General features: G+C 37.1%; 1 protein-coding gene and 1 pseudogene across 4 annotated transcripts in view; both read right to left on the reverse strand.

Annotated features, from left to right (window-relative positions):
* Positions 1-7,424: 7,424 nt before the first annotated feature.
* The window catches only part of CHEK1 (checkpoint kinase 1), a 31,009-nt gene continuing 19,905 nt past the window's right edge, over positions 7,425-18,528 (reverse strand). For all 4 annotated transcript variants that reach the window (XM_030918944.1, XM_010352989.2, XM_010352990.2 and 1 more), the window contains 2 exons: positions 9,319-9,420; positions 7,425-7,944 (listed from right to left, as the gene is read on the reverse strand). In XM_030918944.1, coding sequence (XP_030774804.1) covers positions 7,849-7,944; positions 9,319-9,420 — 198 coding nt within the window. In that variant the 3' untranslated portion in view covers positions 7,425-7,848. The remainder of the gene's footprint in view (positions 7,945-9,318; positions 9,421-18,528) is intronic.
* Positions 13,301-13,443, reverse strand: LOC115893811 (annotated as a pseudogene).

An 18,528-nucleotide genomic window follows, 5' to 3' on the forward strand; every position in this document is an offset into this window, starting at 1 on the left:
AAAAAAAAAAAAACCATATAGATTCCAAACTAGTAGAGGAGGATAAATAAAATGATTTTTAAAAAATATTAAGCAAGGTTGGGTGTGGTGGCTCACGCCTGTAATCCCGGCACTTTAGGAGGTCAAGGCGGGCAGATAACTTGAGGCCAAGAGTTTGAGACCAACCTGGACAACATGGTGAAACCCTGTCTCTACTAAAAATACAAAAATTAGCCAGACATAATGGCACACACCTATAATCCCACCTACTGGGGAGGCTGAGGCACACGAATCACTTGCACCTGGGAGGCAGAGGTGGCAGTGAGCTGAGATGGCACCACTGCACTCTAGCCTGGGTGACAGAGTGAGGCCCTGTCTCAAAAATAAAATACTAAGCAAGACAAAAAACTTTTTAAGAAGGCAAGAAAATGGTAGAAAAGAATGCAAATCCAGTGGAACCAAAGTAAGATGATAGAAATAAATCCAAATATATCAGTAATTACAGTGAAAGCAAATGGAATAAATGGTCCATTGAAAACCAAATACTGTCAGATTGGATTTTAGAAATAATTAAGAGGGACATTTTACACATGACTTAGAAAGGTATAAGTAAAAAGACAAAAAGTCATGCCAGGCCAGGTGCGGTGGCTCACGCCTGTAATACCAGCACTTTGGAGGCGGAGGTGGGTGGATCACCTGAGGTCAGGAGTTTGAGACCAGCCTGACCAACAAGGAGAAACCCCATCTCTACTAAAAATACAAAAATTAGCCGGGCGTAGTGGCGTATGCCTGTAATCTCAGTTACTCGGGAGGCTGAAGCAGGAGAATCGCTTGAACCCAGGAGGCGGAGGTTGCGGTGAGTCAAGATCACGCCATTGCACTCCAGTCTGGTCAACAAGAGTGAAACTCCATCTCAAAAAAGTTATGCCACACAAACTTTTTATTTTGTTGGTTAATAAATCCTTCATGGAAATCATATAAATATTAGCCAAAAGAAATCAAGTGGGGCTAGATTAATACCAGATAAAGAATAAGGCAAAAGTATTATTATATCTATAAAGAAGTTACTTCTAAATAAATAACTGGTTTAATTCACTAAGAAGATATGACAAGTATGCATCAGTATATAACCTAAGGAAATAGTCCCAAAATGTATAAAGCAAAATTAACAGAACCTAGCCAGGCATGGTGACATACACCTGTAGTCCCAGCTAGTTGGGACACTGAGGCAGGATGATCGCTTGAGCCTGGGAGTTTGAGTCTAGCCTAGGCAATATAGCAAGACCCTGTCTCTTAAAAAAAAAAATAAGAGAACCACAAGTAAAAATACACAAATCCAAATTATAGTCAATTTGAACATGCCTCTCTAGTAATTCATTGAATAAGCAGTAAGGATATATAAGATCTGAATATGATTAACTCAGTTGATTACATGGAGATATATAGAAGCCTGTACCGAACAACTGTAGAAACTATCACCATCAAGCAATTCTACTCCTAGGTACATACCCAAGAAAACTGACAATGTGTGGACACACACCAAGTTGTAAAAGAATGTGCACAGCAGCCTTATTCATAATAACCAAGAAGTGAAAAGAACTCAAAGGTCCAAATAATGAACAGAATGTACAGTACACACACACACATGAAAATTATTCAGCCATAAGGAGTCCTGATACATGCTACAACATGGAGAATCTTGAAACCATTAAGTGAAAGAAGCCACACATGTATTATACAATTCTATTTATATGAAATGTCTGGAATAAGCAAATCCATAGAGACAAAAAGTAGGTTAGTATTTTCCAGAGACTGGAGGAAGAAAAAGTGGGGAGCGACTGCTAATGAGTAGGGGAGGTTCTTTCTGAAGTGATGAAATTGTTTTAGAATTTGAGAGTGGTGATGGCTGCATAACTTTGTGAACATACTAAAAACCACAGAAGTGTACTTTAAAGGGGGTACAACACTTTAAAAAGTGAATTTTAAGGTATGTGAATATCTCAATAAAAACAATTTTTAAATAAAAACAGGCCTGGAAAATCAGAAACATAATTCTAAATCATTTCTGGATCAAAAAATAAATCATATAAAGATCTGAGAACTACAATGTAAAAATACAGAAAAAAGTCGTAACAATATCAGAAAAAAATTGAGCTGATAACAAAAATAGTACACATAAAAATTTGTAGCATGAAGAAAAATAGTACTTAGGAAATTTATAAAATGCCTATATACAAGATATAATTAACACAGGACTAGTATCTCGAATGTATTTATGGGATATGTAGAAGATAGAAGAAAGACCTGAAACTATCAAAGCAATCAAACCCACAAATCTAGATTTAGGAAAATCAGAGTAAACCAGCTGGATTCTTCAACCAATAAACTGCAAGAGAAAAAAAAGAAGGGAATAAAGAAGGAACTTATAGACTAAAAGCAACTTAAAAGACATCAATCGATTATTATTATTAAACTTTATTTGGATCTGATTCAATACAAAGTATAAAAAATAATTAAAACATTTGAACACTTGATTGGATATCAATGAAGAACAGTGAAAAAATAATGATCTTTTCAATAACCAGTGCTAAACTGGAGAGCCATATGAAGGAAAAAAATGAAACCTCATCTCTACCTCACATTCTACACAAAAGCCAATTTCAGATGAATTATAGACCTAAACAAGCCAAAAAATAGGCCAGGCAGGCATGGTGGCTCACAACTGTAATCCCAGCACTCCGGAAGGCCAAGGCAGGAGGATCGCTTGAGCCCAGGCATTCGAAACCAGCCTGGGCAACACAGTGGAATCTGGTCTCTTCAAAAAATAAAAAATCTGCTGGGCATGGTGGTGCATGGCTATAGTCCCAGCTCAGAAGGCTGAGGTGGAAGGATCACTTGGCCCAGGGAGGCCGAGACTGCAGTGAGCTGTGATTGTGCCACTGCACTCCAGCTTTGGAGACACAACAAGACTCTGTCTTAAAAAAAACAAACAAAAAAAGCAAAAGCCATAAAGCTTTTAGGAAGATTCATGATTACATGCAAGAAAATCTTCCTGAGTTGGAGTAGTGAATGACTCCTTTAATACAAAATATAGAACACTAGACAGAGGAAAGGTCTAAATAGGACATTAAAATTACAAATGTCCATGAAGAATGGAACAATAAGCCACAGAATGGGATAGTATATATATTCAACACATGTAAATTAACAAAGTACTAGTATGCTGAACATATGAAGAACTGAAATTAAGAAAAAGTAAAGGCAATTAGAACAATAAGCAAAAGACTAGAACAGGCATGTCATAAAATGCTCAACCTCATTTAAACTTAGGAATAAGCAAATTAACACCACACATATATCATTACACAGCAACAACTTGTTAAAACTAGACCAGACTGGGCAACATGGTGAGACCCCGTCTCTACAAAAAATACAAAAATTAGCCAGGTGTGGTGGCACGTGCCTGTAGTCCCAGGTACTTGGGAGGCTGAGGCAGAAGGACTGCTTGAGCCTGGGAGGCTAAGGCTGCAGTGAGTCATGTTTGTACCACTGCTCTCCAGCCTGGACAACAAAGTGAGGCCCTGTCCCAAAGGAAAAAAAAAAAAAACCACAATGAAAACAAAAAACAGCAACTTATAATGACCATACCAACTGTAGGTGAACATTTGGAATACTAGAAACACATTCTGTTGCTATGAACATTCTTATACTTCAGATCATTCCAAACTGTTTTTCCAGTAACTGTACACTTTTCTCCTATGGGAACACTAATTGGTACAATCACTGTAGAAAATAGTTTGCCATTATTCTATCCTAATACCCAGCTATTCCTCTTCTGGATATATACCTTAGACTCTAGGACCTAGCGAAACAAAATGAACATGTACAAGAATGTTCTTAGAAGAATTTTATAATAGCATCAAACTGTACACAATCCAATCAGCGGCAGAATAGTTAGTGGGATGTTCACAAATACCATCCTATATAAAAATTAAAATTAATGAATTCAACATGCACAAAAGCATGGCTATAAAGAAAAATCAACACATGAAAAATACAGCAAAAATCATATAAAGTTCATTAATAAAACCTATATCTGTTTAAAATACATAAACTAAATGATATTATTTGCATAAATAGCTGAGAAAACTCTAAAAGACACCAAGGAAAGGATTATCACCAAAGTCTATTTTGTGATTATTTCTGGGAGAAGGAAGTGAGTTGTGGCTGGGAGACTGCATACATAAGTTTTTAAGGGTCTATAAATGAACTTTCTACAATTGAGTTGTGGTTAAGTGAATGTTAACTTTACAACTGCACATTAAACTGTTCATATTTTATGTACTTTTATATAATTATGTTTAACAACCACACACACTGTACACACTACACACATACACACACACACACATAAGCATAGGTTGATTTTTCTATCAAAATTTGAACTGTTATCTTCAGGTAGCAAATTCTACCCATTTTTATTTTTAATAATAGGAGTAAATACCTTCCCACAACAATATAATGAACATTACAGGAAAATTAAGGCAACTTATATTTACAGAATGCCTTTCTGTGTAAAACAGGACACTATACTCTTCCTACACATTAAAGCATTAAAGATTAACTCTAAAAGGTACTTGTTATCAGTCTCTTTACTGAGGCAATTGCCAGTGTTCAGATAAATGTCAGAGCTAATCCAAATCTGAAACTTGAAATTTTCCCGCCATTCTATACAAATTCCCAATGCAAACAGTTTACTATCCATCTATTCATCTTCCCCTTACAATATTCTGTGGCATCTTCCTCATGGGATGGTCAATTAATTTATTCATTTATTCAACATTCAATCATTCAGTCAACAAATATTTCTTTAGTACCTATTATATTCCAGGTTCTGTTTTTATACAAGGATGAAAAGGAATGGCAAAATCTAAGCTTACATTTTGGTTGGGGAGGCAGGCAATAATTTCAGACAGTGATCAATTCTAGGAAGAAAACAGAATAAAGTGACAATGACTCAGTGGTAGAAACACTGGGGCTGAGATTTGAATGCTCAGCCAGCCATGCAAACTACTGAAATGGGTTCCACACACAGGGACCACTAAGCATCAAGGCCCTGGAGGGAAATGTGCCTTAGCAGACAGAAGGCAGGCAACTCTGCCTAGAATCCTATGTGCAAAAAGAACAGAGGGTGAATTATGGAGGGCCAGGTTAAGTCATAGCAGAAAGTTTAGATTCTAGCCTAGATGCAATAAGAAGCTATTTTAAGTTTTTAAGAAAAAGAGGGCCACAGGAAAATTTATATTAAAAAAAATTTTAGGGGTTATATAAAGAAAAGATTCCTTCAGAAGAAGGGAGTTGGCAATGGCAAAAGTGAAAGGGTAAAGACTAGTTTTTATCACAGAAATCCAGAGAGGAGATTAAGGAGATGAAACAGGAGTGGGCAACAATGAAAACAGACATAGACAGCTTCCAGATATATGCTGAGGATAGATCAGATCAACTGAGTGCTGATTTCTTTGTTGAACAGCTATTTATTCTATACTGTAATATTATCAGGCACATTTCTAGGTGCTGGGTATGCAGAACTGAATAGGAAGGAAAGGGTCCCTGATCTCAAGGAGTTTATATATTAGGAGCTTATATATTACATATTCCAATGGGAGAAGCAGAAATTTAATAAACAAAAATATCCTATAATGTCAGGTAAGAAGTATTATGACGAAAAACTAAAGGAAAAGGAGAGACAGAGGAGGTTATTATTTTAGATAAGTCAGGGAAAGACTTTGCAGAGGAAGTGACATTTAAGCACATACCTAAAGTGAAGCACAAGCCACACAAATATGTGGAAGTAAAGTACTATAGATACAGGGAACTGCAAGTGAAAAGACCGTAAGAAGGGAATGTGCTTATCTTCTTGTGAGAAGAGCAAAGCCAATGTGGCTAGAGCAGAATGAACAAGGAGTGGAGTGGCGCATGAAGCCAAAATAGGGGCCAGGAGACAGATCACATAAAGCTGTATAGCTTATACACCGGGACAGATCACATAAAGCCATATAGCTTATACACTGAGACAGATCACACAAAGCCGTATAGCTTATACACCGAGTTTTGAATTTTATTTTAAGTGTGATAAAAAGCCATGTGAATTGAGAACAGGACAAGGGATATCTGATTTACATTTTAAAAGGATCATTCTGCTTTTCTGGAATATAAACTGCTGAGGGATAAGTAATATAAACAGAGAGATGACAGTGCCTTCAACTGGAGTGGTACTAGCAGAGGTGTGAAGTGGGACATATTTTGAATGTATTTGTTAAATTGAATAGATTCTGCTGGACTGAATGTAGAAAATGGGGGGAGAAATGAAGGATGACCTAGGGTTTTGGTTTAAGGAACTGAGGAGCTGAAGTAACATTTCTGAGAAGGAGAAAACTAGGAGAGGAACAGGTTGGAGAACAGGAATCAAAAACTGTTTTTGGTCATGAGATGCCTACTAGACATTCAAGTGGAAATGTAAAGTAAGTAAAAGGCTAGAGCTCACAGAAGAGGTTCAAGTCAGTGACTTGAACTGTTTGTGAAAGATCCTGACTCAGATAATTCTCAAGAACAAAATTTCTCCCATATTTGAGAATTTATACTGACTCAATTCTTAGGCATATCCTAAATAGTTCAAATAAATAAAACAGGTTCAAATTTATTCTTCCTATGGGTGTACTCCAGTAACACAATTTGCCAGTATACATCAATATGTGATAAACTCTAATCATAACATTCTACATGTTCTTGGCTTCAGATTAAAATAACTGATTAAGTTTATAACGTTTTACAATTTTAACAATGTTTATTCATCCAAGCTAGAGTGCAGTGGTGCAATCATAGCTCACTACAGTCTCAAATTTCTAGGCTCATGTGATCCTCCTCTCTCAGCCTCCTAAGTAGCTGGGACTATAGGCAGGGAACAAGGCTTCAACCTAATATACCCCAAAGTTAATACAGATTTTATTAGAAAAACAAAGTTTTTGTAAGTCTAATAGGTAAAGGAACAAAGAATCAGATCTATTTTTCTTACAGCTTCCTTACTCTTCCCTTCCCTCTTTTATTCTTTATCACCTAAAAGCTTGGTCACTAGTAAGTTCAAAAGGTTAGCTAAAATATGGCTATGAAAGTAGAAAATACAGAAAAATATTTAAGATGTTCAACAGGAATTTTTAGAGTAAGGTTAGTTAAACACTAGAGTTTATGCTCAACTTCTCCTTGAAAGGCCGAGTATTTATTTTACTAACTACACTGGAAATAATGCCTACTTGCAATTTTAATTAATCATCATAATTTAAAAACAGGTTTATATAACTGGCCAGGCCTTTTTGAAAATATAAGTACAAATGTTGGGGATATGTTTTGAAGCTGGCTTCGCTTCACAGACTGATAAATCTGTCCAAAAGTCACAAGAATTATATCTTTATTGGTTCATCTTATAATTAAATCAACATGGAAGAAATGTGTACTTTTTGGACTAAACAAAATGTTTTGATAAAAATGGGATATGTGTGTACAAAAGCTGGAAAACTCATGTCCCCTGAAACCTGGTTTCCACAAGATGAGTTTCAAATTCAGATACTAAACACCCATGAATAATCAAATGAATTCTATTCATCCTTTCCCCAAAATTGTGCTTACAATTAAGATATAGGTATTATTTGTATGCAGAACAAACAAAATAAATTGGAAGATGTTTGGATAAAGAGGGAGGTGAACACTCAGGAACTACTGTTTGCAGTTTGCAGCATAGGATAATCTTCTCTAGGAAGAATAATGTCAACATAGCAGCACTATATTCACCAGGATTCCCCAGAGCCAATGGCCCGATCATGTGGCAGGAAGCCAAACCTTCTGGCTGCTCACAACATCAATCAGCTTCCCTTTAATCTTCAGGAAATGTCTCTTGAACTCCAATCCATCACCCTGTATTAGAAATAATATTAAAAAATAATGTCAAAACAAAAACAAAAACAAAATTATGCCCTAAAATCAATCTCTTTTTAGTGGCAACAAGAGACAAACATCCTTAGATATGTCTAGCTACAATTTTCTTTTAGGCCTGTTTATGAAGATCAAATAACCTGGCAGAGAAAATTGTTACACAAATAATTCTGATGTGGTTTCATGCCCATCACTGTTCCTACTGCACTGAGCTCAGAGAGCAGATAAAGGTGGCATCCTATCTGTTTCAGGTGTTGGTATATCTGGACCTAAGTCATTACAATCCATAGGCAATGAGGGTTTGGAAACTAACGATAAGCTATACAACTAAACTGAAGTCTTGTTGTCCTAACACTATTGAACAAAACCAGCAGATTTAGTTATGAGAAGAATTTCATTATACTATGATCTTAATTTAATTCCATAGCAAGCATCTGAAAAACAGTATTGCAGCAAATCTCTAATACAAAGAGTACTGCAGCAAATGCTCCAACATAGCAGCTACTCCTCCAACCCTCTTTAGAGCCACACACAATCTCTCAGAAAACAGAGAAAAATGTTATTTTGGTTTTATATATCAAGGGCTGTAAAACTATAATCTTAGAATCAATAATTCCTAAAGAAATCATCAGAAATATGAACAAAAATCTATGCATAAAATATCAATCACAGAATTATTGTAACAGGTAAAGGTTCATTAAATTATAATGAAATATTTGTAACAAATCATAATTTTTATTAAAAGACAAATTAAGAAAAATATTAAAATGCTTCAAAATATTAATGGTGATCACTGAAAATTTAGAATTCTTTTTATTTTCTCATTTTTTGCTTGTCTACATTTTTCACAAACGCAGAAACTTTTTTTGAGACAGAGTCTCTCACATTGTCACCCAGGCTGGAGTGCAATAGCACCATCTCGGCTCACTGCAACCTCCACCTCCTGGGTTCAAGTGATTTTCCTACCTCAGCCTCCTGAGTAGCTGGGAGTACAGGAGCCCGCCACCATGCCCAGCTAATTTTTTGGTTTTTATTGTAAAGATGGGGTTTCACTATGTTGGGCAGGCTGGTCTCAAACTCCTGACCTCGAGATCTGCCCGCCTCGGACTCCCAAAATGCTAGGATTACAGGCGTGAGCTACCACGCCCAACAAAAACTTTTATAATAAGGAAAACGTCATTTGAAAAAAACAATGTTTGGGAAAAACAGATAACAAAAACATATGCTATAATATTAAATGAAAAAAGCAAGTAACCTTCTATTTACAAATGTCACATATATACAAACATACTGCCATTAAAAAAATTCACATAGAAATATTTCCACAGAAAAAAATACAATAAAACATAAAAATACCTTAGAAAGTCGGAAGTCAACCAGTATTTTATCATCCATTTCTAACAAATTCACTTTGAAAATGAGCTTATTATTTCTCCTATCAGTTGTTGATACAGTAACCTAAGGCAACAAAAATAAGGTTAAGCCACATGGGTGAGTAGATAATAAACTAGCAAACCCACCACGAAGAAGACAATGGAAGTTCCTCAAAAAACTACAAATAAAATTACCTATATGTTCCAGCAGTCCCACTAATGAGATGTCACCCAAAGGAAAGGAAATTATATGGAAGAGACATTTGCATCCCTACAGCATTATTCACAACAGCAAGAGATGAGAGTAGGCCGGGCACTGTGGTTCATACCTATAATCCAGCACTTTGGGAGGTCAAAGCAGGAGGATCGCTTGAGCCCAGGAGTTCAAGACCAAGCTGGGCAACATATCAATACCTCATCTCTACTAAAATTCCCAAAAAATTAGCAGGCATGGTGGTGCATGGCTGTAGGACCAGCTACTCAGCGGGGCTGAGGCAGAAGGGTCACTTGAGCCCAGGAGGTTGAAGCTGCAGTGAGCTATGATTGCGCCACTGTGCTCCAGCACGGGTGACAGAGTGAGACCCTGTCTCAAAAAAACAAAACAAAAAGCCAAGCAAACAAATGAGGATAATATGATAAATACATACGCAATGAAATACTACTCAGCCATATAAAGGAATGAAAGCCTGTCATTTGCAGCAACATGGGTGGAACTGGAGGACATTATGTTAAGCGAAATAAGCCAGGAACAGAAAATTAAACATCGCATGTTCTCACTTATATGTGGAAACAAAAAAAGTTAATTTCACAGAAGTAGAAAGCAGAACAGAGGATACCAGAGTCTAGGAAGGGGAGAGGGGAGGGAAAGATAGAGATTCATGAAATAATACAAAATTACAGCTAGATAGGAGTAAGTTCTAGACCCCTGTAGGATAACTATCCTTAACAATAATAGAGTTTCAAACAGCTAGAAGGATACTGAACATTCCCATCACAAAGAAATGACCAATGTTTGAGATTATCAATACGCTAGTTATCCTGATCTGATCACTATACATTATATGAATCAAAACATCATTATATACCTCATGAATATGTACAATTGTATCAATTAAAAAAAACTTGCTGGCTACCTCCATAACAAGAGTAATATTAAGTATGCTGATAATCTCACTCATTCCAGAGCCTCTCTTCTCCCAGTGGGTATGTATATCCCCAACTCAATCCATCAACGGGGGTGCAGCTCCTAGGGACTGAGTGTATATGAACTCATAGCAACAAAACTCACTGTATTGTACCAAAATACCACTGAAAGAAGAAACAATCAAAGATGAAAATATAATGGGAGGAAAAACAAGATTATTAAAACGTAAGAAAGAAAAAGGCCTGACTTGTGGCTGAAAAGCTAGAGCGGCAATTAGAAGACGGCAGAGGTCTTGAGAGGCCTTGCAACTTCCACTTGCAGTCTTTTAGAACGTTCCTGTGGCATGTAAAGACGCTCAGCCTAGCTGAATGATGCGGAAAGAAAGGCTCAGCTAACAGCCAGTGCCAAGACTCCAAACATGGGAGTAAGGATGTTTTAGACCACCAGCCACAGGAAAGACATCAAACGACTACAGCTGGATGAATACGCCTGAGCAAGACCAGCAGATCTGCCTGAAAAACACAGCCCAAATTACCAAAGTATTTGTAATAATTCTTACTTCAAGAAACTATGAAAACACACAACTATACCATGACTGTGCAGCACTGAAATAACATACTATGTTCTGGGAAAATTAATACAAGATATTCAACTCAACACATCCGAATTAAGCTCTTAAACTTCAAAGACAAAAAAAAAAAAAAAAAAAAACACTTCAAAGAACTGAGAGTGAATCAAGGAGTGATGTCAGTGAAAATGGCAGAGAAAAGAACTCCAGAAGTCCATTACTCCACAAAAGCAATTTTAAAAACCTGCCAAAACCTGTCAGAATCAACTTTTTCAGAACATTGTAAACTAACTAAAAGCTTGCAGCAACTTATTCAAAACAAGGGAACTCAGTAAGAACAGTGAGCTTTCTGGTACTTAACTTACCCTGTTCCCAACCCCTGCTCCTCATTCAGTAGCAGCCTTGAAAATAATGGTCCATAGTTCAGGTATAGGTCCAGGTGGGAGCAGAATAAACCTCATTTACAAACTATCTTAAACCGATCTGACCCTCTAAAATGACCTGATCAAAAGGCTTGTCCTGGCCAGGTGCAGTGGCTCATGCCTGTAATCCCAACACTTGGGGAGGCCGAGGCAGGTGGCTCACCTGAGGTCAGGAGTTCAGAACAGCCTGACCAACATGGTGAAACCCTGTCTCTACTAAAAATACAAAAATTAGCAGGGTGTGGTAGCAGGTGCCTTTAATCCCAGCTACTTGGGAGGCTGAGGCAGGAGAATCGCTTAAACCTGGGAGGTAGAGGTTGCAGTGAGCTGAGATCGCACCATTGCACTCCAGACTGGGAAACAGAGTGAGACTCCATCTCAAGAAAAAAAAGGTTTGTCTTTATTTCGCCTTTGTAACTGTAACTCACCTTGCGCTAAAGCTACTCCTGGGTAGCATTTGTGGAAAACACTCACGTGAAAACGCTTTAGTCTCTGTTGCCTGAAGCAATGATAGCAACTGGGGCAAACAGACTACCCAAGAAGTTTGGAAGAAGAGGTTAGGGAGTGAGATGTTTCTGAGGAGCAGGACTCTGAAAAGGTCCAACATATTTCTGGGAATCTAAAAAGACACACCCATGACCAGGGCAGTACACGTGCTTAGGAAAGAGCTGAGAAGGCCCCTAAGCTCTACATGTGCCCTAACTTTGCATTTTGCACAAGCAGATAGTGAAGGCTGAAGCAACATTGTAAACTTCTTGGTTGAGTATTGCAGGTGTGCCCCAACACAAATACAGAACCCCTCTGCAGATTTTTTGTTTTTGGTACACAGAATTTAAGGAAATCTCTGTCCAATCATTAGCTGACCACTACAACTAATGGGACAGAAACTGCACAGTCATGCATGACAAACAATACCAACTTTAAAAAATTACATCAGAAACATCACTAGGGCTGGGTGCGGTGGCTCCCACCTGTAATCCCAGCACTTTGGAGGCTGAGGCAGGTGGCACCTGAGGTCAGGAGTTCGAGACCAGCCTGGCCAACATGATGAAACCCTGCCTCTAATAAAAATACAAACAATTAGCCGGGCATGGTGGTAGGCACCTGTAATCCCAGCTACTTGGAAGGCTGAGGCAGGAGACTTGCTTGAACCCATGAGGTGGAGGTTGCAGTGGGCCAAGATCACACCATTGCACTCCAGCCTGGGCAACAAGAGTGAAGCTCCATCTCAAAAAAAAAAAAAAAAAAAAAAAAAAGAAAAAGAAAAAGGAAAAAAAATCACTAAAAAAACAACTACATCAAGCAGTAACAAACACTGGCAAGAGGGTAAACTGACTTCTAGAGTTGCCACATATTGCCACAATATGTCCAGTTTTCAACAAAAAATTACAAAGTATGTAAGGAAACAAAGTGTGGCCTATATAAAGGAAAAACAGCAACCAAAACTGTCCCCGAGGAACATAAAGAAAGAATAAAGAAAAGTGGACAGAGTCTAAGAACTGTGGTACATCAAGTATCCCAACAATACACATAATGAGTCCAAGAGGGAGAGGAGAGTTAGGTACCAAAAAAAAATCTGAAGAAATAATGGCCAAAAACTTCCCAAGTGTGATTAAAAACATTAATTTACATATCCGACAAGCTCAATGAACTCCAAATAGAATGAACAAAGAAATTCACGCCAAGATACATCATAGTCAAACTGTGGTCAACAGAGAAACATAAAAGCAGCAAGAGAGCAGCAGTGTCTCACATAAAAGGGATCCTCAGTAAGATTAACAGCTGATTTCTCATCAGAAACCACAAAGGCTTGAAGGCAGTAGTGGCATAATCAAAGTGCTGAAAGACAAAAGTTATTAAGAATTCTATATCCAGCAAAACTACCTGTCCAAAAAGTGGAAGATAAATTAAGGCACTTTAAACCGATAAGAACAGATACTACATTTGATCTTAGCCAAAAGGCTGAGAAGCGATTTTTTTTTGAGACAGTCTTGCTCTGTCACCCAGGCTGGACAGCAGTCGTGCAATCAGATCACGGCTCACTGCAGCCTTAATCTCCCATGGCTCAGGCTATCCTCCCACCTAAAGCCTCCCCAGTAGCTGGGGTTACAGGCGCACACCACAACGTCCTACTAATTTTTTAAATATTTTCAGTAGAGATGGGGTTTCACCATGTTGGTCAGGCTGGTCTCAACTCCTGGCCTCAAGTGATCTGCCTGCCTCAGCCTCCTAAAGTGCTGTAATTATAAGTGTGAGCCATGACACCTGGCTAAGGTACTTCAGATTCAAAGACACAAATAGGCTAAAAGGAAAAGGAAAAAAAAAAAAAATAGAGCATGGAAACAATAACCAAAAGAGAGCTGGTAGCTGGGTATGGTGGTATATGCCTGCAGTCCCACCTACTTGCGAGGCCAAGGCAGGAGGGTCACTTGAGCCCAGGAGTTTGAGGCTGCATTGCACTATGATCGTATTGCAAGTAGCCACTACACTCTAGCCTAGGCAACATAGTGAGACTCCATCTAAAAAAGGAAAATACACAAGATAGCTAGTGAGCTGATATGGATATACTAACATTAGACAAAATAAACAGACTGATGAAAACTGTCAATTTAGCTGGGCGTGGTGGTGCACACCTATAGTATCCACTACTCAGGAGGATCACTTGAGCCCAGAAGGTCAAATCCAGCCTGGTTAACACAGAGAGACTGCATCTCTACAAAAACATTTTTAAAAAGTTAGCTGGTTATGGTAGTGCACACCTGCAGTACCAGCTACTTAAGAGGCTGAGGTGAGAGGATCACTTGCGCACAAGAGGTCAAGGTATTAATATATTATATAAATAAAGGGGAAAAAAATCCACATGATTATCTCAATAGATGGAGAAAACATTTGACAAAATCCAATACTCTTTCATTATAAAAACAAAAACCCCACAGCTAACATCATACTTAATGCTGAAAGACTCAAAACTTACTCCTAAGATCAAGAACAAGACAAAGATGTCCACTCTATTTCTGTTCAATATAATGTTGGGAGTCCTAGCCAAGACAACTAAACAAAAAGAAGTAAAACGCATCTGGGTTTTTAAAAAATAAATAAATAAAACAATTTCCTGTATCTCTATTGATAAACAATGTAATTTTTTTTTTTTTTTTTTTTTTAGATGGAGTCTCACATTATCGTCCGGGCTGGAGTGCAGTGGTACGATCTCAGCTCACTGCAACCTCTGCCTCCCAGGTTCAAGTGATTCTCCTGCCTCAGCCTCCCGAGTAGCTGGGATTACCGGCACCTGCCACCACGCCCAGCTAATTTTTTGTATTTTTAGTAGAGATGGGCTTTCACTATGTTGGCCAGGCTGGTCTCAAATGCTTGACCTCGTGATCCACCCGCATTGGCCTCTCAAAGTGCTGGGAATACAGGCATGAGCCATCACGCCTGGCCAAATAATGTAATCTTAATATATAAAAACACCTAAAGAATTGGTCAAAAAAACTACTGGAGTTAATGAATTCAGCAAATTTTCAGGATACAAGATCAATACACAAAATTCATTTGCATATATACTATCAATGAACAATTTGAAAATAAAATTTAAAAATTCCATTCACATCAGCATCAGGATTAAAAAAAAAAAGAATAAACGGGATTACATTTAACCTAGGAAGTGCAAGACTTGAACATTGAAAACTACTAAATATTCTTGACTACTAAATATTCTTGAAAGAAATTAAAGACCATAAAAAAATGGAAAAAAAGGTCCCATGTTATTGGATTGGAAGAGTTACTATTACAGGTTTAGCATCCTTAATCCAAAATCTGAAATTCAAAATGTTCCAAACTCCAAAACTTTTCGGGTGCTGGCATGATGGCACAAATTGAAAATTTCATACCTGGTAAGTTTGCTTTCTGATAGTTCAATGTACAAACTTTGTTTCATGCACAAAATTATTTAAAACATTGTATAAAATTACCTTCAGGTTATCTGTATAAGGTATATATGAACCACAAATAAAATTATTCATGTTTCAACTTGAGTCCCATCTGTAAATTATCTCAATATGTATATGCAAATATTCCAAAATCCAAACAAATGTAAAATCCACAAAACTTTTGGTCCCAAGCACCTCAAATAAGGAATACTCAATCTGTACTAAAATGGAAATACTCCCCGAGTTAATCTACAGATTCAATGTAATCTCTTTTAAAATTCCAAATTTTTTTCTTGCAGAAATAAGATAATCCTAAAAGACAGAAAAACAAGGGGCCACAAATAACCAAAATACCTTGAAAAAAAGAACAAACTTGGACAACTCATACTTTCTAATGTCAAAACTCACTACAAAACTACAGTAATCAAAATAGTGTGGTAGTGGCATAGCATAGACGTATAGATCCATGAAATAAAGAATTGAGTCCATGGGGGAAGAAAAAGAAAAGAAAAAAAAAGAATTGAGAGTCCAGAAATAAACCCATACATCTATGACCGATTTGTTTTCAGCAAAGGTGCCAAGACCATCTAATAGGAAAAGATGTCTTCAACAAATGGTGCCGGAAAAACTGAATATTCACATACAAACATTTGCATTTGGACCCTACCTCATACTATATACAAATATTAACTCAAAATGGACAAAGACCTAAATGTAAGAGCTAAACTTTAAGACTGTAGTCCCAGCTACTTAGGAGGCTGGGACTCCTAAAAGAAAGCATAAAGTATAAATCTTTACAATTTTATATTAGGCAACAGTTTCTTAAATTTGGCACTAAAAGCATAGGTAACAAAAAAGAAATTATAGATCCACTGGAATTCATCAAAATCTAAAACTTGTGTACATCAAACGACACTAACAAGAAAATGAAAAGAATGGGAGAATTTTCTCCCACAGAATGGGATATTTGCAAATCAGGTATCCAACAAGGTTCTAGCGTCCAGAATGTACAAAGAACTCTAACAACTCAACATTAAAAACAATTCAGTTAAAATATGGACAAAAGATCCAGATACTGTTATAAAGAAATGGCCAATAAGCATGTAAGAACATGCTCAAGATCATTAGTCTTTAGAGAAAGGAAAATCAAAAGCAAAATGAGATAACACTTCATACATACTAGGATAGCTATAGCAAAAAGGGGAGGCAATAAGTGTTGGCAAGGATGTAGAGAAATTGGAACCCTCTTACATTACTGATGGAAATGTAAAATGGTACAGATGCTTTGGAAAAATCATTTCGCAGTTTCTCAAAAAGTTAAATGAAGAGTTACCATCTGCTCCAGCAATTCTACTCCTCCATATATATTTAAGAAATTAAAAACATATGGTCACACAAAAACTGGTACAAGATTATTCACAGCAGTATTACTCATAAAGACCAAAAAGTAGAAACAACCCAAATGTCCATCAATGGATGAATGGATAAACAAAATGCAGTACATACACACAATGGAATATTATTCAGTCATAAAAAGGAATAAAGTACTGATAAATGCCATGAACCTTGAAAACATTATGCTAAATGAAAGCAGACAGACCCAAAGGACTACATGTTATATGATTCCATTTGTATAGAATGTCCAAAAAGGCAATCCCTGAAGACAGAAAGTAGATTTGAAGTTGCTGGGAATGGAGGAAGAAAGGAATAAGGAGTGACTGCTAGGTGGTACAGCGGTTTTGTGTGTGTTTTTTTCCCCTGTGGTGATGCAGCGTTCTGGAATTAGGGGCGATGGTTGCACAATCTTGTGAATATACTAAAAAGCACTGCATTTTACATTTTAAAATGGTTAAAGTGATGATTCTTATGTTAAGAAAATTTTATCTTTGAGTCTACCTGAAAAAAGTGAATCCCCTATGTGAGTAAGAAGACTATCAGGCTGACCTCAGATTTCTACACGGTAACAGTTTCCCCTAACTTTTAATTTTGAAAACTCAAATCTACAGAAAAATTGAAAGAAGAATACAATAAATAACCATATACTCTTCATTGGCCTTATCTACTAGATATGTGGGTGTTTATTTGCCTTTATGTAATTGTTTGCCCTTTATTTTTTTAAAATTTTAAGCTGAAAGAAGGTATCACTTCACTTCAACTTTGCTTCCACATGTTTCTCCTTGGAACAAGGGCATTCTCCTACAAACCACAGTATTATCACACCTGAGAAATCTGATGCTGATACAAAAACATTACCTAATATACAGTCCATATTCAAATTTCCCCAATTGTTCCAATAATGTCCGTTACAGTTTTTTTTTTTTTTCAAATATATGATCTAGTGAAAGACCATGCACTGCACTTAGCTATCAGGCCTCTTTAGTCTCCTTCAATACAAAACAGCTCCCTATTTGTTTTTCATTGACATTAACATTTTTTTGAAAAGCCTTAAAGACAGTTTAGAATACCAATGTTATAACTATGTTCTAATAATATAAACAATAAAAATTGACGAGTGCAATCAAGGGAGATGCAAGAAAGTGTGGGATTGCTAATGTGTTCATCTTTCACGGTAGGCAGTCAACCATTATTGTCTACAGTTTAAGTATATACAGTTTTTAAGAAAATAATGATTCCAGCTCCCTAACATTTTTAATAACAATTAAAAGGTCTTTTAAGAAATATTATTTTAGGCCAGGCACAGTGGCTAAAAATAAAAAATAAAATAAACAAAACTTTAAAAAATATATTATTTATTAAGGTAGAGAACACTTAGTTTCTTTTTCAAATTAACTAATTACTTTGTATTTTTATGTTTGTTTGGTTTTTTTGAGACAGAGTCTCACTCTGTCACCCAGGAGGGAGTACACTGGCAGGATCTCGGCTCACTGCAACCTCCGTCTTCCAGGTTCAAGCAATTTACCTGCTTCAGTCTCCCGAGAAGCTGGGATTACAGGCATGCACCACTATGCTGGCTAATTTTTGTATTTTTAGTAGAGACAGGGTTTCACCACGTTGGCCAGGCTGGTCTCAAACTCCTGACCTCAGGTGATCTGCCCATCCCGGCCTCCCAAAGAGCTGGGATTACAGGTGTGAGCCACCGCCTGTATTTAAAAAATATACTAATGATAGC

This window comes from Rhinopithecus roxellana, chromosome 15 (assembly GCF_007565055.1).
Source record: "Rhinopithecus roxellana isolate Shanxi Qingling chromosome 15, ASM756505v1, whole genome shotgun sequence".
NCBI lineage: Eukaryota > Metazoa > Chordata > Mammalia > Primates > Cercopithecidae > Rhinopithecus > Rhinopithecus roxellana.